Below are 23,273 nucleotides of genomic sequence, written 5' to 3' on the forward strand. Positions count from 1 at the left end.
ATAGCGTTGACAATATGATAATGAACAGTTCCTAGACAGGCAGTTAACTCTAAATTATATTCCATTCCATTCTATGATATCTTTAAAGTTCCAAAAAGAATGAATAAATAAAGAAAGCTTTAATTAATTAATAAATTGAATTCATTTTAAGTACGGTTGTATGCAATGCATTGCCTTCCTATTTAAGCATGAGCTTTCTCATGACTGATGAGATACATACAATACATACTTACATTCCGGCATTTTCTTCTCTTACCTGTCTATTCTTACTACGTTCTTTTCTCTTTTCTGCTCATTTCAACCTTTTTCTCTATAAACAAAAGCCAGTACCTGCATTTTATAACCTTCTTTCCTTGATCAATCCAGTGTGAGCTGGGGTTTTTATATTTCCTCGACTGAGAGATGTTGCTATTGACGTGCATTGGAGCTTTGCTCATTATCTGCATCACACATTGGGTTAACAAATGGAGAAATCCTAGATGTAATGGTAAACTTCCACCAGGTTCAATGGGGTTCCCACTTGTTGGCCAGACCCTTCAGTTCTTCAGCCCCAATGCCACTTTCGATATTCCTCTCTTTGTCAAAGACAGGATGAACAGGTAATAGAAATTGCATCAATCTCCTTCACTGATGATGGTCTTCTTTTCGTACATCTCCTTCCATTCTTAGCATGTTGATTGTTGTTATTACCTGTGAAGGTATGGGCCGATATTCAAAACCAACCTAGTGGGGCGACCGGTGATTGTGTCGACTGATCCGGATCTCAATCATTTTGTCTTCCAGCAAGAGGGACAACTGTTTCAGAGTTGGTATCCTGATACATTCACAGAGATATTTGGACGTCAGAACGTGGGTTCCTTGCATGGTTTCATGTACAAGTACCTGAAGAATATGGTTCTTAATCTCTTTGGTCCTGAAAGCCTCAAAAAGATGTTACCTGAAGTTGAGAACACAGCTTGCACAAGGTTACAGCGTTGGTCAAGCCAAGAAACTGTGGAATTAAAAGACGCAACTGCTAGTGTAATTTAACATTTATATACCTCACTCATGGTTCATCATCAGCCCAAGTTTCTGGTCAAGTTTACAACGATAACTTGGTCCTTTTTTTGCAGATGATATTTGATCTGACAGCCAAAAAGCTAATAAGTTATGACCAAGACAGTTCCTCGGAAAATCTGAGGGGGAATTTTGTTGCATTCATACAGGGACTAATCTCATTTCCGTTGGATATTCCTGGAACAGCTTATCACAAATGTTTACAGGTACAATCATGATTATATTTACCAATTTTCTAGCTGAAGGACTTACCAAATCAGGCTCCCCTGAGTTATTAGAAACATAGGCCTCAATGAACCCATCTTTTTCTGTGTTGACCCTCTTGACGATTTCTATATACAGGGAAGAAAAAATGCAATGAAAATGCTGAAGGACTTGCTAAATGACAGGCGGTCTATGCCCAGGAAACAGCAAAGTGATTTTTTCGATTTCGTCCTTGAAGAACTTCAGAAAGAGGGAACAATACTCACAGAGGCAATTGCTCTGGATTTGATGTTCGTGCTACTATTTGCCAGCTTTGAAACAACGTCCCTAGCTCTAACTTTAGCTGTTAAATTCCTTTCTGACAATCCTTCAGTGCTGAACAAATTAACAGTATGTGAAAATATTTCAGCTAAAATCCTTTATCTGAAAAATCCTCTTACCATCAAGCACACACTTAGTATTTTCACCTTACAGGATGAGCATGAGGCAATTCTACGAAACCGAGAAAATACCAACTCTGGACTTACATGGAAAGAATACAAGTCGATGACATATACCTTCCAGGTTAGATAGTTGCAGTTTAAACTTTTAATAAGATTTATCATCTGCTTCAGGCTGTTTTATTTCCATACTGACAAGTGAAACTTGCATACAGTTCATCAATGAAACAGTTAGACTGGCAAATATAGTTCCAGGAATCTTCAGAAAAACACTAAGGGAAATCCAGTTCAAAGGTATGCATTAAAATAAGTTACTCTCCAAGTGTTATAAACAAGTTTTAGCCATGAAATTAATATGAAAACTAACACATAAAATTCGATAATAATGCAGGATATACTATTCCAGAAGGTTGGGCAGTAATGGTCTGTCCCCCAGCTGTGCACCTCAATCCAGCAAAATACCAAGATCCCCTCGTCTTCAATCCATCAAGATGGGAGGTGGGTGAATACTGTAAATTGTGTCCTCATTAACCTGCAAGACTGATTCATAAAATTTACATGGAGCTAAAAAAACTGTAACATGTAACTGCAGGGAACAGAAATACATGGAGCTTCAAGGAATTTCATGGCATTTGGTGGTGGCATGAGATTTTGTGTCGGAACAGACTTCACTAAAGTACAGATGACCGTCTTCCTCCATTGCCTGGTTACAAAATACAAGTAATAGCATGATTCTACAAACTAGAATGAGTTCTGTACTCACTCAATGCACTGATCAATAGATAGAACCTCATCGAGATTCTGAACCTTTCAGGTGGGAAGCAATCAAAGGAGGAAATATACTCCGAACCCCAGGTTTACAATTTCCAGATGGATTTCACGTTCAGCTCATGGAGAAAACTAGAATGGAGTAACTTCACCAACACAAGGCATAAAACAATGTTAAGCAAAGTCAGGATATCTGCCAAAGAAGCAAAACAACAAAAAGATTCCAGCTTATCATCTTACTAGTCACTGTTGTTTTAACCTAGCTTTTCTTGGACTGAAGAAGAGGATAACAATCATCAGTACATCTTCATATTGGAGAAAGTAGAGAATCCATTATTACAGTCATTTCTCCAACCAAGACTAAACCAAAGTTTTACCAATGCCTTGTATGCATATTTTGCAATCCCATCATAACTTGCAATATTGTAAATGTTTAAAGCTTTGTCCTATCTTTTTCCTTTCTAATTATTATCTTTTTCTTAGAATTCTACTGAAGAATCTTGAGGAGGTTCTCAATTTCCTCTAACAAAAGAGGGGGAAAAGGCAAATGTTCAGCCATGCAACTTCAACCAGGAGTTACCTAACTACCCAAATCTGAACCAAAACTTCACCTACATATCCACTATCTCATCTCTATTGCCATTTTGTGCTTGTGTTTCCCAACATCATCATCATCTTTCCTCGTGTTTAAATGGACTTGTTGTATGATGCTAGAACTTTTGACATGTCTATGATTGTGATTGCCCTTGTCCTTGTTAATACGAGGCAGATAATAATAGTAAATAATCAGTGCCCCTTTCTGAATGATTGTGCCTGTGCACATGGTGAATGCCGTTTCGTTTATGTCGAGCATCATGCTTGTGGTGCTTGGCTTCAATATGTTTTTCCTTTGGCAAAAAACGTGGATTGGCCAATGCCAATATTGTGCCTGTTTATATATCTGAGACTCTGATCGCAAAAACCCAAAATGATATTCCCGCCAGTCGCAAAGGGGATCAAAAAAATCCCTTTTGGTGCAAAAGCCACAGTAACACAAGCACAGCAATTCCAAACAAAATGTAAAATAATCATCTTTCCTTGCATTCTTTCTACCTCGTCTTGATAAGAATGTAAGTTCATAATTGTTGGAAATATAACCAAAAGTAAACTAAACAGTATAATCCAACTTATATATATATACGGTCTGTGACAGCTGAAGTAAAAAAAAGGAAAAGAAAAACAGAGCATTTCCATCTGAAAAACAATAGAAAACAAGCACATCCTGAAACAATGGAAACTCCAACATGTAAGTTGAATTACTCATTCATGAAATATTCATATAATCACAAAACATGTACAGTTCGCATATTTCCTTCCCACAAGCATACCTGCATAAGCATCCTTTAACATTAGCTTATAATTTTGATTCTTCAAATTTCAGATTAATACTTGACGAAAAATAAAAAAAACTGAAGACTAGAAATTGATGAATACGTATTATCTTTCTTAAACCCAGAATGATAATACATGCAAGATCAAAGAAGAAACTGCTATATTTACAAGCCCTTCCTTCTGCTTCTCTGCTTCTTTCATAGTTCCGGGCATAGTTACATCAAGCATATATAGATAGAGAATGATCTTAACATCACTCAAAATATGAAAAAGAGTTGCATCCTCAAAGTATAAATTGTTGAATAAAAAATAAAAAATAAACTCACTGAACCGCTGGGAACGGCCATGTTGATGACAATCTTGGTTCCGTACTCTTGAGCTTTGATTTCGAGAGGTTCTGGATTGAAACGACGTCGCATGAAGAAAAAAAGTCAACAATCTTTGCATTGTCATTGACTCTTGTTTCGTTGGCAGTTGGAGACTGGGGAATACTATATTCCGTTATGGAGGGAGTTGGAGTTTTAAACCGCCATAAACCCACAAACCACTAAAACAACGTCGTTTATGGTTGTATCAATAAGCCCAATCCAGTCCGGGACTTTTTATTATTTTGTTTTCTCTATGTTAGGTAGTATTTGAAACTTATTATCACTTGCTATATTAAAAAATTAATTGATTTAGAAAAAAAAATTAAATTAATTGAATTTAATTAATGGTCTTTTTGGATATTATCAGTTTTTTTTACCATAATTAAAAGCAGTTCGGAAGAAAGAAACATTACAACAAAAAGATTTGTACTAAATGTGTCAATCCTCTAAGTGTCTAATACGGAGTGTCTATCCGAGAATATCTGAAAGGGAGTAAAACAATTTGAAAAGTGAGTTAGAGGCTCAATGTGTCCCAACAGTGCAAAAACAAAAACATGCAGTTATGCTTTTTAAAATCAGTAGAGATCACAGTCATTAAACATTATATGATTTTTTAATTTAAAAACTCTGAATCGTCCTCCAACCGAACACCATATGCAGTTCCCCAGAACTGCACTACCTAAGGGAGTACCTTGGGGCCTGAGAGCCTACCCAAGACAATTCTCTGGGCCACGAAGGCTTACCCAAGAAAAATCTCGGGGCCGTAGAGCCTACCCAAGGGTCGCTTTAGGTCCATAAAAAATTACCAGTCGGTACTGAACCTATCCAATGAATTACCAACAGTGACTGAACCTGCCAAAGTCTTCATACCATATCCAGAGTGACCCGAATAAAACATTTTTCAGACAGTAACCAGTAGTAGCAGTAAATCAGAGTTCAGACAGATCATTAGTTCAATAAAACAGTAATCATAAATCATAATTCAGGCAATCATACTTTACATTTCAGTAAATTAGGAATGAGGTTTTAAAACATGTAATTTATACAGTAGTCGAATCAGATCAAACATTATATTTTAAATCATAGAAAACATTCAAGTGCACATGAGAATTCAAACAGTTATTTAAAACATTTATATTGCACACAAGGAACACACCTCACAAAACGGGTCAGTCCGGAAGATCTATCAAACACCGACTTCACTAGGCTCTTCGACTGAACGGGAACCTAAGCCATATCAGAACAGGGTCATATTCGAAATAATCTCTAAACTAAATAACTAACGGGGTTACAGAACTATACGAGTATTCACGGCCTCTCGAGGACTAGCGGATCGGGAGAAACCGGGTCGAGCAGTTAAACGGTCAGGAGATCCTCAAGTACCTTTAACATTCGATAACAATAATTAGTCCTTGACCATTTGGTTCAATTAACTGAATTAAAACACTTAAATAAATACGCATTTTTTGGGTTTACGGGTCAATTCAGAAGCTTTCGAGTTTGAATTTGGAAAAACGGACTTCGGATTCAGACTCATAACGTCGAAAAACATAAAATATGACTTTTCAAAAAATTTGAATTTTCAATTCAAAGTCAACTCTGATCAAGGTCAACGGGTCGAGTCGGGTCAAAGTCAACGTGTCAGGTCGGGTCAAACAGTTCGGGTCGAGTCGGGACAAACAGTTTATGTTGAGTCGGGTTGGGTTGGTTTAGGCCGGTCCAGACCGACTAGACTAGTTTCTTGAAGAAACCAGAGTGGGACAAGCCCTACGCCCACGCAGCGGCTCATGGGGGCGCGTGAGATGACTGAATGAGGTATGGTCGACGACCGATTACTTTCATAACCTCGATCAACCAATTACATGCAATAACTAGCAAAAAATCAACCAAAATCAAAAGAAAATTAACCAAAATATAACCCGAGCTTACCTACACCGACGGTGAGGAAAAAGACGACGATGGACAATGGTTTCAGTTGGGTTTTGAATGCACGACAATGAGGAATCGATATTTAGGGGCAGTGAGGCGAATGATTGAACACGGTGGCCGAATTTCATGAAAAACGAACGGCGTGTATGGGCGGTTTACTAGATCCACAACGAAAACATGTACCCATCTTCTTACGACACTTTCCCCCATGTTGATTTCCACAGAATTCGCAACTCGATTTTGGAGTGGAATATGCAGAATCACCTCAACTAGCTATAGTAGGTGGAGGAGACGCAGGCCTTGAACCAGAATGACTCATCTGATTAGCAGCAGTACGAGTTCTTTTATCAGAGCATGCAGAAGGCGCAGACCGACCAAAAGGCCTCCTAGATCGATCTCGATCTACCCTATCACTATCAGGTGTAGAAGCCTTGACTTTCTCCTTATATTTTGCTCTCCCAACTACAATATTGAATACCTCATCTTGATGAGTAACTACTTGACGACGTAACTCGTATTGGAGTCCCTAAGCAAACTTTCGGTACCTATCGCTCTCGATAGGTACCGGATGAATCCATACTTTAGCAATTTTAAGAACTCGATCTCGTACTCAGAAACATTCATATCTCCCTAAACCAAGTATTGAAACTGTTGTTGTCTCTGAGCTAAATAATCATCTCCCAGAAAATGGCTCCTAAAGCGCTCTCTGAAGAAATCTCAGGTCAAACGATCGGCCGGAACACTGCTTAGACTCCCACCAGGTGTGGGCATTCCCGTCCAACATAGAAATTACTCCTAAATAACATCGATGCGGATCTAAACCTAACTGATCCATGCATCGTTCGGTATCATTGAGCCAATCCTTGGCCTCAGTCGGGGCTCCACCAGTAAGGCCAATAAACGTCTTAACTCTATTAGCAATCAGAGTATGAGAAATAGGAACCTCGAGTACAACACAGTAGCTCTGACCGCTCCCTGAATTAACTGAAGAAATTATCTACCAAGATTCTCATTTAATACAACTCTAGTAGACTCGGGCTCAGTAACGTTCGCTCCTCTAATCAGAGTAGTCAATCCAATATAAGAGGTAGGAGGCAGATCCGTCGGGGTCGCAGGAGCATGATCATATATCTGAGGTGGGGGGTCTACCCGTATCTCATCTACTGGGTCTGTAAATCTAGTCGTTCGACCTCACCCACGACTAGGACGACGACTACGTCTAGCACTCATCTTGGTGCATCTCGAGTTTATTATAGAAGATAAAGCCTAAGGTTAGATTGACACTTGGAGTCCCGAACACAATTAAACTCGTAAAAACTTTGTGACATGGCCTTAGTGACTTGTTTTGTAAAACATTTCAATATCGTATTTTCAGTTTGGACCCATTCACAGTCCGAGGTTTAAAAATTAAATGCTCTGATACCAATTAAATATAACCCCCTAGACCCAGGTTATACGTTTCGACTAAGTCTAGCGGATTGCACTAAAGATTCTTAAAGACATTTTCCAAAAATGTTATTCGATAATTTAAAACATATTACAATTGACATTTATAAAAGTATAATAAATAACGATAAAACCCAACTCATAATTATAAAACTAAAAGCGACCGAGTAAAAATAAAACATGTAATAATTCCGGAGCACAGTAAACCAAATATCAGTAGCAAAAGCAGTAAACATCATAAAAAGATAAGTACTTCAAAAATAAGGCACATGTCACCATAATTAAAAGCAATTCGAAAGATAGAAAGATTACAACAAAAAGATCTATACTAATTGTGTCAATCCTCCAACTGCCTGATACGGTGTGCCTATCCAAGAATATCTGAAAGGGGGTAAAACAGTTTGTAAAGTGAGCTAAAGGCTCAGTGTGTCCCAACAGTGCAGAAATAAAAACATACAGTTATGCTTTTTAAAATCAGTACAGATCATAGTCATTAAAATATCATAGGAGTTTTTAATTTAAAAACTCTTAATCATCATCCAACCGAACGCTATATGTAGTTCCCCAGAACTGCACAACCTAAGGGAGTATCATTGGGCCTGAGAGAGCCTACCCAAGACAATTCTCGGGGCCACGAAGGCTTACCCAAGAAAATCTCGGGGCCATAGAGCCTACCCAAGGGTAACCTTAGGTCCATAAGGAATTACCAGTCGGTCCTAAACCTATCTAAGGAATTACCAACAACGACTGGACCTGCCAAAGCCTTCATACCAGATCCCAGAGTGCCCCGAATAAAACATTTTTCAGACTATAACCAGTAGTAGCAGTAAATCAAACTTTAGACAGATCATCAGTTCATTAAAAGAGTAATAAAAAATCATATTTCAGGCAATCATGCTTTACATTTCAGTAAATCAGGAATGAGGTTTCAAAACAGGTAATTTATACAGTAGTCGAATCATATCAAACATTATATTTCAAATCAGAGAAAACATTCATATGCACATAAGATTTCAAACAAATGTTTAAAATATTTATATTGCACACAAAGAACACACCTTGCAAAACGGGTCAGTTCAGAAGATCTATCGAGCACCGGCTTCACTAGGCTCTTCGATTAAACGGGAACCTAAGTCATATCAGAACACGGTCATATTCGGAATAATTTTTAAATTGAATAACTAACAGGGTTACATAACTATACGAGTATTCACGGCCTCTCAAGGACGAGCAGATTGGGAGGAACCGGGTCGAGCAGTCAAACGGTCAAGAGATCTCCGAGTACCTTTAACATACGATAACAATAATTAGTCATTGACTATTCGATTCAATTACTTGAATTAAAAAACTTAAATAAATATGCATTTTTTCAGGTTTACAGGTCAATTCGAAAGCTTTCAGGTTTGAATTTGGAAAAACCGACTTCAGATTCGGACCCAGGACGTCGAAAAATATAGAATATGACTTTTTGAAAAATTTAACTTTTCGTGTCAAAGTCAACTCTAGTCAAGGTCAACGGGTCGGGTCGAGTCAAACAGTTCGGGTTGGGTTGGGTCGGTTCTGGTTGGTCCAGACCGGCTGGATCGGTTTCTTAAAGAAACCAAAATGGGGACAAGCCCCAAGCGTGTGAGATGACGGAATGGGGTCTGGTCGATGGCCGATTACTCCCATAACCTCGATCAACCAATTACATGCAATAACTAACCAGAAATCAACCAAAATCAAAAGAAAATTAACCAAAATATAACTTGAGCTTACCCACGCCGACGGTAAGGAAAATGAAGATGATGGACAATGGCTTCGGTCGGGTTTTGAACGTACGGCGACGAGAAATCGATGTTTAGGGGTGGTGAGGCAAACGACTAAGCACGGTGGCCGAATTTCACGAAAAAAACGAACGGCGAGAACAAGCGATTTACTCTCGATTTCACCTAATCGGTGGTTGATTTTAGAACGGGGTTGGTCGGGGTTACTTCGCATAGGCCAGGCGCACCAGATGAGGGTGACAGTGATCTGCACTGCCAGTCGAAGATGGGATGACGAGAAAGTTATTTGACGAGGGGAAAATGGGTTAAAACACGAGGAGAAAGGGTTTCAGTTCTGGGTAACACAGGTAAATCAATAAATATTTAATATATATTGATTAAATATAAACACTAACAGGCTAGGTCATCGGTGCCTATCCCTGGTGGCAGGGGTTCAAATCTCCTCATCTAGCAACTCACTTATTTTTTATTCATTTTTTTAAGCTGATCAAAAAAATGGGTTAATTGGGTGTTAAGTCCCTCAACTTCTAAACTTTTGAATATAGCTCATAAGTTTTTAAAAATTTACAGTTTAGTCCAGAAAAACAATTAATTAATTTTAGTTAAATTTTTGGGCTATGACATTGTTCATTAATAATTAGTTTACACATAAATTCATTTATTTGTTAGTCTTTAAAAGTTCACGTTCCTCAAACATAAACTCTTAAATTAATTATAACGCACAAATAAAATCTAGACATACCTATGATACGTTCACGTGATGCGTCAAAAATTAAATTCAAAATTTGACTATCATTTCCACTTGATTTAATCGACTACAAATAGTCACATGATTGTACGACTGACAGACACATCGAAGGTTATATAAATATCTTCAATTTACACTAAGAAAGTGAATAGTCCGTAATTGATTCATCCTCTTTCTTCTTCTCTGTAATAATTCATTTTCTTCTTCTTTTAAAAATCAATCAACGAATGTTCTTTCATCGACTATAATTCTCTGTTTAAATTATAAGAATATTCAAACGATTGATTTAAACATTGAGCCAACCAAGTTATTCAAACTTAAATTAATAATTTTTCTTGTCGTTGATGAGTCAAATTGTTTCTTGAAAATCTGAACAAAATAGTACAAAATAAAACTAAACTAAAAAAGTTGTACTAACAAAAATTTTGAACTCAGAAAAATGAATTCCCAACAAACCTGACATAGCAGAAGATGGCGCACGATACCGTTTTTCTCTGGGTGCACGTTAGCAAGTTTTATAGAATCTGAGAATTTTGATCTTGCTCCTGTGTTTTTTGTGCGATTTTTTTGTTCTGTGGATTTTTTTCTTTTGCTTTTGGGATTATTGAGTGCTTCTTCTGTTCTTGTAGTTTTTGTGGTTGATTTTTGGTTCTTGTTCTTAGTTTTATTGGGTTTTCTTGAGTGATGTTTGCTACTCCTTTTTGCTTCTGTGGTTGATTGTTGCTGGTTTCGTTTAGGTTTTGATTATTTTGGCATATTTGATATTCACATTTGGTTGATTTTGGTCATTCATGGTAGATTTGATGTTAGATGGGTTTGAATTGGTTTCTCGTGATAGTGGAGATTTATGGCTGGAAAATTTTCCACTATTGTGAGCAGCTGTGGAAGGTGAATCGAAGGGTCTTGCTAAGGAGGGTGCTTTGGGAGACCCTGTTGTGGTGGAGACTACTATTGAGCTAGGTAAGGATTGGAAGCCTATTGTTCTCAATCAATCACTAGAGTTTTTCCCCTATTGAAAAAAGGGACATATTTTGGTGAAGCCACCACAAGAGGTGTTAACTGATGGTGTTCAGTAGGGAGAGAATGTTTTATTGGGGAATTTCCTAGGTAAGTCTCCCCCTCTTGATATTTTCCGGAAAACTGCTAATAAATTGTGGGGGTAGAGAGGGCTTTATATAAATTAGGTTCTTAGCACCAAGTATGTATATCCTAAATTTCCTCTATAAGCGGGTTCATGGTTGGGTCTTAGAGGCTAACCCTTGGCATATTCAGCAGAAAGTTATTATTCTTAGGTAGTGTTGTCGGGGATAGTCCTTGAAAAGATCACTCTTGATGCTACCTCGATTTGGATTAAACTTTGGGATGTACCGTTGAAGTTGTATTCTCAAAGGGGCTTGGGTATATTGCGAGTGCTCTTGGTAAGCCGCTATACACAGATCGTGCTACAGCTTTGAAACAACAGTTAGAGTTTATTTTTTTTGTTAACATTGATGATAAGTTTGAACTTTCTGGTTCTGTTATGGTTGAGCTTGGTAAGGGCAATCAAGTTAATGTTGGAATGGAGTTAATTTAGAGTCCTCTAAGGTGTGGTCATTGTAGTAATTTTGGGCATTTCAAGGAAGAATGCTCCAAGAAGAATGTTAGTGTAGTGGGTAATATTGATGAGGTGAGTCGGGAGCATGTTACTGGTGAGGTTTTAGGGGTAAGGGATAAATCTAGTTTTCTCGATGGTTTTGATAGGGTGGTGTGAACGGGTGGTGGTGATGTTCCAGGTGGTGGTAATGCTAGACAATCAATTGTTCCTGGTGTAAGTCATGCTCCTAATAATGGTGATGCTATTTGTGTGAGTTCTATTTTGAGGGACTTATCAGGAGTTCATGATGTCGGTGTTATTTTCTATCCTACTGAAAGTTCTCTGAGTCATTGTCAGGAGGATATTATTGATCTATAAAGCCTGAACCAATTTGTTCCTTTGGCTCAAGGGGCAAAAATTTCGCTTAGGAAAACTAGAGTTATTGTTGATGGAGTGGCAGAGTTAATGAGTATGTTGAAAACTAAAGAGAATTGAGGGGGTGCAAATAAGAATAAACAAGGCAGAAGTGGTCAGAAAGATGATGTTTCCCCTGGTTTAAGATGATTTTGACTTGGAATGTGAGAGGGTGTAATGACCCTCTTTAGATAAGAAGGATAGTGAGTGTGGTTAGGAAGTTGCAGATGAAAATTGTGTTTACTTAAAACCAGGGTTAAAGAGTTAAATGTTGAGTCTATTGTTCATAAACAATTTGGTGGTTAGAAGTTTATTTCTAATTTTTTAGAGGCTTTGAATGGGAGAATATTGATTCTGTTTAACGCATTACATGTTTGTTAAAGTCAGTGATGTTCAATTTTTCTTTCTATAGTTTATGGATGCAATAGTCATGAGGATCAAAGGCGACTATAAGAAAATTTAATTCATGATAACTCTTATGCTACTGATAACCCTTAGGTTATTGTAGGGGATTTCAATATCATGAGAAGTCCTAATGAGAGCTCACATTTTGATGGCAGTCAGGGTGTGACTCGAGCTGTCCAAGATTTTCTTGATTGTTTGGAAGAAATTGATGTTGTTGATCACCCGTTTATTGGTTCCTTTTCTATTTGGTGTAATAAAAAGAAGGAAGCTCCGTTAGCTAGAAAATTGGAAAGGGTCACGGTAAATTAGACTTGGTTGCAGTCTTTTCCTAATGCTAAATTTGAATTTGGTTCCTAATTGTTCAGACCATTGTCCTAGTTTGATGTTCACTAGGGCTCCGGTGGGTAGACCTCTTTGGCCTTGTAAATTCTTTCATTTTTGGGCCGAAGGCCCTGAATTTTTTAGCATTGTTGAGGATTCTTCGAAAGTTCTAGTTGGTGTTAATCATTTGCAAGTTTTGTTTTCTAAGCTTAAGAGATTGAAGTTTCTCCTTAGGGCTTTGAACAATGAGCGTTACAGTGGTTTTTTTCGAAAGGACTGAGAGGTTAAGAGTTACCTTAAGGAGATTCAGAAGGTAGTGTTGGTCTCTCATTCTGCTGAGAATATTACCCGTGAGAAGGAACTTAGTCAAGATTTGGATACTCTATTGAAGGCCGAGGATAAGTTTTTGAGACATAAATTGAGGGTGGAATTTATCACTGAAGGGGATGGTAATACAATTTATTTTTTTAGGCAAGTCACTACTAGGTAAAAGTTTAATACCATCTATGTTCTTCAAGATTCTCAAGGGTGTAAGCTTGAGACTTTTGAAGAAATATCTGCTGAGTTGGTTTGGCATTTTTCTGAGGCCCTTGGGTCTATGGATGCTTGTGTGAAACCAATCTCGGACGAGTTGCTTCGTGAGATTTTAAGGGTTGATATTTCTGCTAGAATGCAGGAGAGTTTGATTGCTCTAGTGAATTCCAAAGATATTAAAGATGTGATGTTTGCTATGAGTGGGAATAAGGCTTCTGGCCATGATGGATACCCTGCTAGTTTCTTTAAGCTTGTGTGTAGAATTGTTGGTGAGGATTTTATTAATGTTGTTAAATACTTTTTCCTATCATCTTGTTTGTATGTCGGGTTTAGCTCTACCAATGTTACTTCAGTCCCTAAGATTGCTTCTCCTTTATTTTGCTAATGATTTTCGGCCCATATCATGTTGCACCACTATTTACAACTGTATTATAAAAATTCTAGATAATAGAATGAAGTTATGGTTACCCATTCTGATTTTGTCTAATCAGAGTGCCTTTTTAGCTGGGAGGGATTTTATTGATTATGTTTTGCTTGCTTAGGAGCTTGAGAGGGGTTATAGGAGAAATCATTTGTCAGTTCGTTGTGCTTTAAAAATTGATATAAGGAAGGTGTTTGACTCCCTTAGTTGGAGTTTTGTTTTTTAGGTTTTTAGATTGTTGGGTTTTTTTGCTGAGTTTAGGGGATGGGTCCAAGCTTGTATAACGCACTTTAAGTTTTCAGTTGGACTCAATGGGGGGCTTGTTGGTTATATTTTTTGGGCTAAAGGTGTTCGACAGGGGGATCCCTTGTCTCTTTATATATTCATTTTAATCATGAATGTTTTTTCGAGGCTCCTTAATTTGGCAGGTGTGCATGGTGTGTTGGATTTTCATCCTAAATGCAAGTGAGTTGGCCTTACTCATATTTGTTTCGCTGATGATTTTCTTGTGTTTACTAAGGGGTGTGTTGAGGATGTCTTGGTTGTTAAGCACATTATGATGTTGGGGTGGGCACTCTTCCTGTTAGATATTTGGAGTTCCCCTTGTTTCTAGAAACCTTTCCCAGTTAGATTGTGAGGGGTTGATTGATATAATTGTGGGAAAGATTCGTAGTTTGACTTCCAAGTGTGCCTTTTGTAGGGATACTACAACTTATTCAAGCTTTAATTTTTAGTGTGCAGAATTTTTGGAGCAGAATATTTATGTTGCCTTTTAAAGTTATGAAGCGAGTTGAGGGTTTATGTAATGTGTTTATTTGGAAAGGTTCGTAGGGTTCAACTAGAGGTACGTGTGTTAGTTGAGATAATATTTGTTATCCAAAATGTAAAGGGAGGCTTGGGATAAAATCTATTCTGGTTTGGAATAGAGATTACATGATGAGATATTTGTTGTTCTCTTTGCTCAAGCTGGCTCGTTCTGGGTGGCTTAGGTTAAAAGGTATATGTTGAAGGGTTGTTCGCTTTGGCAAGTTCCTATCAAGTGTTGTCATAGTTGGACTTCAAGAAAGATACTAAAGTTGAGGGATGATTATGCTCTTGTTGGGAGCCTTGATGGGAGTTTAGAGCTCGAAAGGTGTGGGAAGTGCTTCGGTAAAATAGGGATAAAGTTTCGTGGTTTAAAATTATTTAGGGGAGTTTATCCATACCCTGTCACTCGTTTATATCTTGGCTTGTATTGCTGGATCGTTTGCCGACAAAGGTCCGTATATTATCTTGGGGATTTCAGATTGGTCCTACTTGTTATTTTTGTAGTTATGAGAGTGAATCTAGGGATCATCTCTTTGCTGAATGTCTCTTTGCTAATCAAATTTGGGTGAGGATTTTGCAACTTTGTCTTGTTAGTATGCTTGAAAGTGGTATGATGGATATGGTGAGTTGGGCGCAAAATCATGGGAGGGGAAAGTCTTTGAGGGCTACGGTTATTCGACTAGCATGGTGTAGTTACCTTTATTATGTTTGACAGGAGAGATGGTAGGCTCCCTGGAGTTAGGCCTCTGCATGTTTATGGAGTTATATTGATTAAGGATGTTGTTTGATTGAGGCTTAAGGGTTGTTTGAAGATTTCTATTGGACCCCGAATTTTATTGTTGGGTGGGGTTTGGTATAGGATATTCCTTTTTGGTTGGAGTTTACAAATTGATAGGTGTTAATTACAAATGTTTTGGTGTTAATTCTTTTATTCTTGAAGATGACTTGTACATGATGGTTCTATTTTGAATTAATAATAACATCATTTATCAAAAAAAGAAGAAATAAGTCCCAACAAACTTGATTGGGCCTTTAAGTCAATTTATCACTTATTTATTTTATTTTGAAATGTAAATATTAAATTATAGGTAATATATACAAATAATTTTGATATATAAAATATTATTTTGTTAATTTTTATAATTGTTAAAAATTATAAAATAATCTTTGATTATAATATCATAACGAACTTTCGGGTGGTTCCAGATTCTTGTCTCGATTTGAATTTAATGATGGAGTTGCCATCAATCGTTTTTCAAAAATTTGTCAAGTTCATACACCTAATACTTACATTTTATCATATGTGCTTCTTACCAGAAATTATCGGATTCAGGAGTAGATAACAAATGAGGAAGGATGAGCACTTTCGAATTGATACCAACATGATTATAGTCGTCTTAATTGTGAAAATTGAAATTTAGGCTAAAATTTAAAGCATGATATGAAATACTTACCTTTGAGAGTTGGTTATTGTAAAATAAAATAAATCAAGAGTTTAAAAATTTGAAGAAAAATTTTTGGATCTAATTTACAAACACGAGGTAAAAAGGTTAGGGTACCAATATATAAACGAAATAAAGTGATTTAAACGATTAAATTAATACTAAAAAATAAAAAGGCAAATTTCATTAAAAATAGATATATTATAAATAAATAAATCACAAAAGCAAAGAAAATAAAAAGAGAGAGAACCTCTATTTTGAAAACCGGATCGGACTGGCCGGTTCAACCGGAAATCGTTGTCTAGTCCGGTTTAATCTAAACCGGTTGAACCGTTACTAGTGAACCGGTCAGAACCGTTGAACCGTTCGAACCGGATCGGCTGAAAACCGGAAAAAACTGAAAAAACCGAAAATTTTGTTTTTTTAAAAAAAAATTAAACCAAACGTCGTTTGTTAAACGAGCCAAGTCGAACTCGAGTATTGCTGAACTCGACTCGAACTTGAAAACTTTAAAAGTAAGCTCAACTCCACTCAAACTCACAAGTTAAAAATTTTCAAGTTCAACTCGAACTCGAAATATAATATTGAAACTTGAACTCAAAAAGGCTTGAACTAAAAAAAAATTTAGAAGCTCAATTGAAGCCTAAAATTCGAGCTTGATTGAAGTGAAAGAATAGTTCACTAAATGCTCACCAAAAGGTTCCATGATTTTGAATGTCAAATTATCTCTATTATTTATAGAAGTTAGTTGTGATGCTCTTCTATGTTTCTTAGCAATGTGGAATTGTTTTGTTCTCATAATTTTACTCTTTAGACTTTTGGGATGCTCTTCTATGTTTCTTAGCCATGTGGGATTGTTTTTTAAAAAAAAATTAAACCAAACAATATCATTTTGTTATGATTTTTTTAGCCCCAAATTTATTTTTTAATTATAGTTATATAATTATATTTATTATTTAATATGTTTTACCTTAAATATTATGTTGTAGTTAATTTGAATCATTTTGTTTCACTTGATTTTATGGTTTTTAATTTATATATGTTATGACTTGCTTTGAATATGACTTCTGATATAAAAAATTATTTTTTATTAAATATTTTTAATATTTTTATTTAATTTTTTAAATAATTATGACGTAAATTAAAGCATAGAAGGAAAACAATTAAGCAAGTTAAAACAAATCATTGGAATTAAAACACATAACGTAAATTACATAAATTAGTATTAGTTAAAAATGACTTTAAATTGAAAAAAGGAGGAAACAAATTAATGGAAACCGTGTAACATAACTTTGTGGAAAAGGTAATTGAATTAATTAAAAAATTATAATTAATTGAGAAAAAAGTCAAATTAATGGAATGAATGTAAAAATAAGTCAATTTGAATGATTTAAAGGTAAAAGTAAAAGAGATAAAAAAGGTAAAAAGGCATGATCTTGTACTTGAAAAAAATTTAACGTGACCCTTATATGATTTTTTTCCCCTTAATTTAACTTTTTCAACTCAAAAAAAAAAATTTAATTTGATCCTTTGACAAACATTTTTCATTAACCAAGGTTCCGAAAATTTACACTGACGTGGAATGTTAAGGTCAATGCTATTTTGACTTTTAGTGGTTTAGTTGGAAATTAACTAATTAAAAAAGGGTTTATCTCCTCCTCCACCCTCTACTGCAACCTCATCGTCAATATCACGAAACTCGATCGGAAAAACAAACGCTCTTCGCTCCATTCTCTTAAAAATAAACTTAACTCTTTATTGTGTATAGAGCTCATATGAAACCATTGAACCCATTTATCTTCGATTCCATCAAAATTTTCTCGTCCAACTTCAATGAAAGTTGTTGGTTTCTCATTTCCATAAACTCCCTGTTTTCTTTCTACAGTCCCATAGCTTCTCTCTTGCACCTCGAAATTGCGCTGATCGCATGTATCCAGACCATGAAATTCAATAAGATTATAAATAAAAAGGGAAAAAAACTTAAGAATTTCAAGTAGTTATATGTCTGGAAAGCAAGGGATTAAGATGACTATGATTAAGAGAAGAAATAATGCTGAAACCAGAAGAGTAGTACGTTTCCATTCTGAAAATCCCTAATTTAAGAAAACGACAAGCTTCATAAAAGTTTGAACTTTCATCCATCTATTCATCACGCCACTTAGCACAATAACGTGGAGATGAAGTTTTTAAACAAGTAGCTAGAATGGAACGATTTGAGATAGGATCCATTGGAAAATGGGATTTTTAAAGAAGAAAAGGGTTAGTGAAGAGGAAATGGGTTACATAACCGGACATGATAAAAGAAGAAATTAGAAGAAGAAACGAAGTTGAGTCAGCGTCGACTCAGTCACTAAAAGTAAAAAAGCCTTGACTCGGCATCAAACAGAGAAAAGTGGGTTGCTTAATGTGCCACATCAGCTTAAATTAATGAAATCGTCGTTCAATAACAGAAAACATTAGTCGAAGGGTCATATTGAGTTTGTTTTATGAGTTGAAGGGTCACTTTGAGAGAAAAAATAATACTACGATCATTTTTTAAAGTTTAGAGGTCTTGATGCCTTTTTACCTAAAAAATAAAGGACCAAAATAAATTGTACCAAAATTAAAAAGTCTATTTTAAAAGAGTTAATGTAATGCCCTAATTTGATCCTACCTAAAGATCAAAAGACTAGAACATTAAACGGCCACCGCAGTGGCTAACCTATTTTTTTTTAAAAAAATACGCAACACGATTAAATTAGAAATCCATAACCAAAATACGAGTTTAAACATTTAAATACATTGTTTACAAAATAGGAGCTCCATCGATAAATTTAAAATACATAAGTTTGATAAACAAAGTTTCCGACTCAAATACAAATAAGGTCTCTGTGAAGTATAAGCCATCTAATATGTATCCAAGACGTACTCTGATTTGATGATCTGGAAGTCGTAAACTGGCGATAGCTCCTTGAACCGTCCTCCTAAAAACTTGCGGACAAAAATACATTCCGAATGTTGAGCTCATAAGCTCAGTGCCAAACAAACAACTCTATAATACTATATGCATTCATTACATGAGAATACAAATGTGTATAAGCTTAAACATACGAGTACATCGACAAATAGATAAAGGTAGGCATCATGGTGTAGTCAGAGGGTCATTTTGCATCTCGGGACTCACTCCCATCTATCCTACCTAAGGTACCCTAGATAAGAGCTGGGTCACTTAGCATCGAAATCTTCATCTAGAAAGCCCTTCATTGCCTAGTGCCTAGGAAGCCCCTAGGGTTACATAGCATTGTAGCCTAAGTTTTGCTATTCTACTCCTAAGAGTACTTGGAATGCCTTTAGGGTCACATAGCATCGTAGCCTACGTTCAAGAAGTAATTTGAGTGCATAAGCACTGACTTGAAACATCCAGGTATCTCACCACATAAGACGAACGTCAAATATCTAAAGGAACTCGAGTGTCTGAATCATTTCCCGATTGTCACGTAAAGGCTAGTTTTATGCCTCTTGGTTTACCTTATTCTAGTTATAATGATATTTGTTAATTGTTCTTTCTTGTAATCTTATTAGAGGAGTTCTAGTGACCCTTAATCCCCTTCTCGAATGCTCGAATCAAAATGGGTTTCTTACCCAATTCAGGACGGGGGTGCCTATACTAAGCCATTCAGTATCGATATCGATCCTTGACTATATATACTATCCCGTGGTATCGATACTAAAAATGGCTACTAGAATCTAAGGAAACTGGACAGTATCGGTGTAACACCCATCTCCGTATACCCTTCCGTACACGAGATATTGATGTCACATCAAACCCGTAAAATTTTGTTTCAATTCGATTAATCACAAAATAGGATATTTTGTCTATTTTGTGAAAGCAACATACTAAAATTCACTTAATTACATTACAAAATGTTTACCATTGTTTAATTACATGCCAACTAAGTTCTTAAATTGAATAAGATTGTCCTACCGTTACTGATGAAAGTCAACCTTACCTCATAATACCCACTGCTACTGCTGCACTCCTTACTCAATTTACCTACATTTATTACCTATACGTGGAAACAACACACATTAAGTATTTACTTAGTGAGAAAATAATATTATAAAGTAACCTTTTTGGTATATATTTAAGTATGTCTTTTTATTTATTTTATACTAAATCTAATATTCCTCAACCATTCTATAATCTATGTGGTTGACATACCCATTACCAATATAAAGATCCATTTTTCTTATTATGAAATTCTTATGTTTATACACATATATTTCTTATACGAAAACTCGTACATTTAATATATTGAAATTGTTTCCATGATTCTTTCTTTTCTTTTGTAACCTCCATTTATGTTTATAATACATCATTATGCAATTTAAATTCAAACATATTTTCTGTTGATAATGCACCCATATGCATTTCAACTATAGTATACTTTTATGTTGATAATGTACCCATATACATCTCAACCATAGTATACTTTTCTGCCAATAATGCACTCATATGCATTATTCTGTTATACTGATAATGTACCCATATACATATCAGTTAAGGCATCTTTTCATGCCACTAATGCATCCTTTCATGCCACTAATGCATTATTTCATGCATTTTCAATTATGGCATCCGTTCATGCCTTTATGCATCCTTTCATGCATTTTCAATTATGGCATTCGTTCATGCCTTTATGCATCCTTTCATGCATTTTCAATTATGGCATCCGTTCATGCCATTATGCATCTTTTCATGCATTTTCAATTATGAAATTGATTTAGACCAGTTCATACTTTATAAGATATCATAATTAATATTATAACACACACACACACACACACACACATATATATATATATACTTTAAACAAACTAAATTGAATATTCATAATCTCTCATACTTATAATAAAGTACTCACCTGACTTTCCTTGCTATGTATCTGAAACGTAAGGTTGATTGCTCCGCTATTTTGCCTTTACCCTTGGTTTCGATATATCCCACATTCATTACATACATGCATAATATCAATTGTTAGTGTATTTCCTAATAATTATAACTTAAACATTAATCAAAATACTTATTATTAACCTTTCTCCAACAATATTAGCCCAACTTAACATTTCCGGCCTTTCAGTATCGATACCCTTACCTTGGTATCGATACCCCCCTTCCAGTATCAATACCAAAATTAGCTTCGATGTAGTTTGGTATCGATACCCTCACCATGGTATCGATACCACTATGCTATGGTACCGATACCCCCTTAGGTATCGATACCAAAATTAGATTCAGATGTTTACAGGTATCGATACCCTTACCATGGTATCAATGCCACATTGCTTGGGTACCGATACTGATTGAATCAGTATCGATACCTCTCATATAATTCAGCCTGATTTTTTCCTACCCAGATTTTCCAATTTTCACCCGAAATTTACCCAACTTTGGGCCAATTTTCATCTCCTTTACCCCTAACAATACTATATAACACTTATCTACTTAACTCTACTAACTTTCCTTCATTTAGATACTTAAAACATCTAGTATCTCTCAAATAGATTTCATTCTTAGAATCATACCAAAATTTCCAACTTGTTTTTAAACTCATTTTAGACTTCTAATCTTTCATTTACCTCATTGATAAGTCAATTTTACCAATAACCATCCATAAACCCTCCTATTTCAACATATCATTATAAAACCCATTTTTAAATTCTCTTTTATTTCCTTTATCTCATTGTTTTAATCCCATTTAAACCTTCATTAAGCTTCTATCATGCTCAAGATTTCAATAACCAACCAAAATCTAAATAATCAACTAACAATTTGAAAACTCACCTTTGCTATGGGGAATAGCCTTTCCACGGGGAAGAAGAAAAAAGGGAGATAGCTTACTTTCCAACTTGTTTTTAAACTCATTCTAGACTTCTAATCTTTCATTTACCTCATTGACAAGTCAATTTTACCAATAACCATCCATAAACCCTCCTATTTCAACATATCATTATAAAACCCATTTTTTAAATTCTCTTTTATTTCCTTTATCTCATTGTTTTAATCCAATTTAAACCTTCATTAAGCTTCTATCATGCTCAAGATTTCAATAACCAACCAAAATCTAAATAATCAACTAACAATTTGAAAACTCACCTTTGCTAAGGGGAATAGCCTTTCCACGGGGAAGAAGAGAAAAGAGGGAGATAGCTTACTTTCCTCTCTTTTCCCCCTTTTTAAATCCTAATAGGGATATATTTTAAATTCATTTCCCTCTTAAAAGACCAAAATACCCTCTTAATTTATCTATTGTCACAAATTAGCCTTAACACCATTCCAAATCATTTCCTCATCTTTTATCATTTAATCAAATAAATCCTCAAATTTTAAATCTTTTCAATAAAGTCACTTACATGATATTTGGGGTATTACAATCAGTACCATTAGTTAGAGTACCAATACTTCTGTACTAGGATATCGATACCATCTTGAGTATCGATACCAAAATTTACTTTGATATTTTTAAAATTTACTTCTATATTGATACCCTTACTAAGGGTATCGATACTCCACTCTTAGTATCGATACTCCCATGAGTATCAATACCTAAATTGGCTACTGGAATCTACAAACCAAACATGATATCGATACTCCATGCTCAGTATTAATACTCCCATAAGTACCGGTACCTAAATGAGCTACTGGAATCTGTAAACCAAACATGGTATCGATACTACATCTTTGAGTATTGATACCTAAAGAGCAATATCGATGCCAGAAGAACAAGTATCAATACTCCAACCCAAAACCCCTTGTTTTAGGTTATTCCAAAGAATAGTATCGGTACTGTTCATCTAGTACTAACACTCGAGCCCAATAAATGCTCTGCTTTCTACGAAAAATACAACCCCCAACCTAACCATGAGTCCCTCTAAGGCTATTAAACGTTATGTAAAGCTTATAAGAGTTGTAGGGGATCATAATGTCATTTAACATGCTTTGTTCACCTTAAAAACATCTAAAACCATAACCAAATGGGTACTCACAAATATTCTTAAAGAACCCAATACAAGCAAGCAACACATTTAAGGACCTACATGTTGTATAAAAGAGTTATAGGTGTACCTTTCATCCAAGCTACAAGAGAACTCTCCAAGATCACCCGAGGACAAGCTTCTTCTTACTCTTTTCTTTTGAGCTCTCTCCAACCTCTTTCACTAATCACAAGCAATAGAATGAGTTACTAACTGACCTAGAGGCTTAAGAAGATTGGAATATGA

The 23,273-nt window shown here is 35.7% G+C and overlaps 1 protein-coding gene across 3 annotated transcripts; it reads left to right on the forward strand.

Annotated features, from left to right (window-relative positions):
- Positions 1-362: 362 nt before the first annotated feature.
- LOC120173858 (cytochrome P450 87A3-like) lies at positions 363-2,650 on the forward strand. 3 transcript variants are annotated; one of them, XM_039180907.1, is made up of 9 exons: positions 363-599; positions 699-1,020; positions 1,113-1,262; positions 1,399-1,650; positions 1,735-1,824; positions 1,916-1,994; positions 2,074-2,198; positions 2,293-2,420; positions 2,515-2,650. In XM_039180907.1, exons 1-9 carry the CDS (start codon positions 403-405, stop codon positions 2,612-2,614), a joined length of 1,443 nt encoding a protein of 480 aa, XP_039036838.1. In that variant the 5' UTR covers positions 363-402; the 3' UTR covers positions 2,615-2,650. The 3 variants fall into 3 exon arrangements, with proteins under 3 accessions (XP_039036838.1, XP_039036840.1, XP_039036839.1); XM_039180909.1 differs by having other exon boundaries at positions 2,092-2,202; positions 2,300-2,420; XM_039180908.1 differs by having other exon boundaries at positions 2,092-2,198.
- Positions 2,651-23,273: the final 20,623 nt, after the last annotated feature.

The sequence above is a fragment of the Hibiscus syriacus genome, unplaced genomic scaffold, assembly GCF_006381635.1.
Source record: "Hibiscus syriacus cultivar Baekdansim isolate YM2019G1 unplaced genomic scaffold, ASM638163v2 tig00111989_pilon, whole genome shotgun sequence".
NCBI classification, from domain to species: Eukaryota; Viridiplantae; Streptophyta; class Magnoliopsida; order Malvales; family Malvaceae; genus Hibiscus; species Hibiscus syriacus.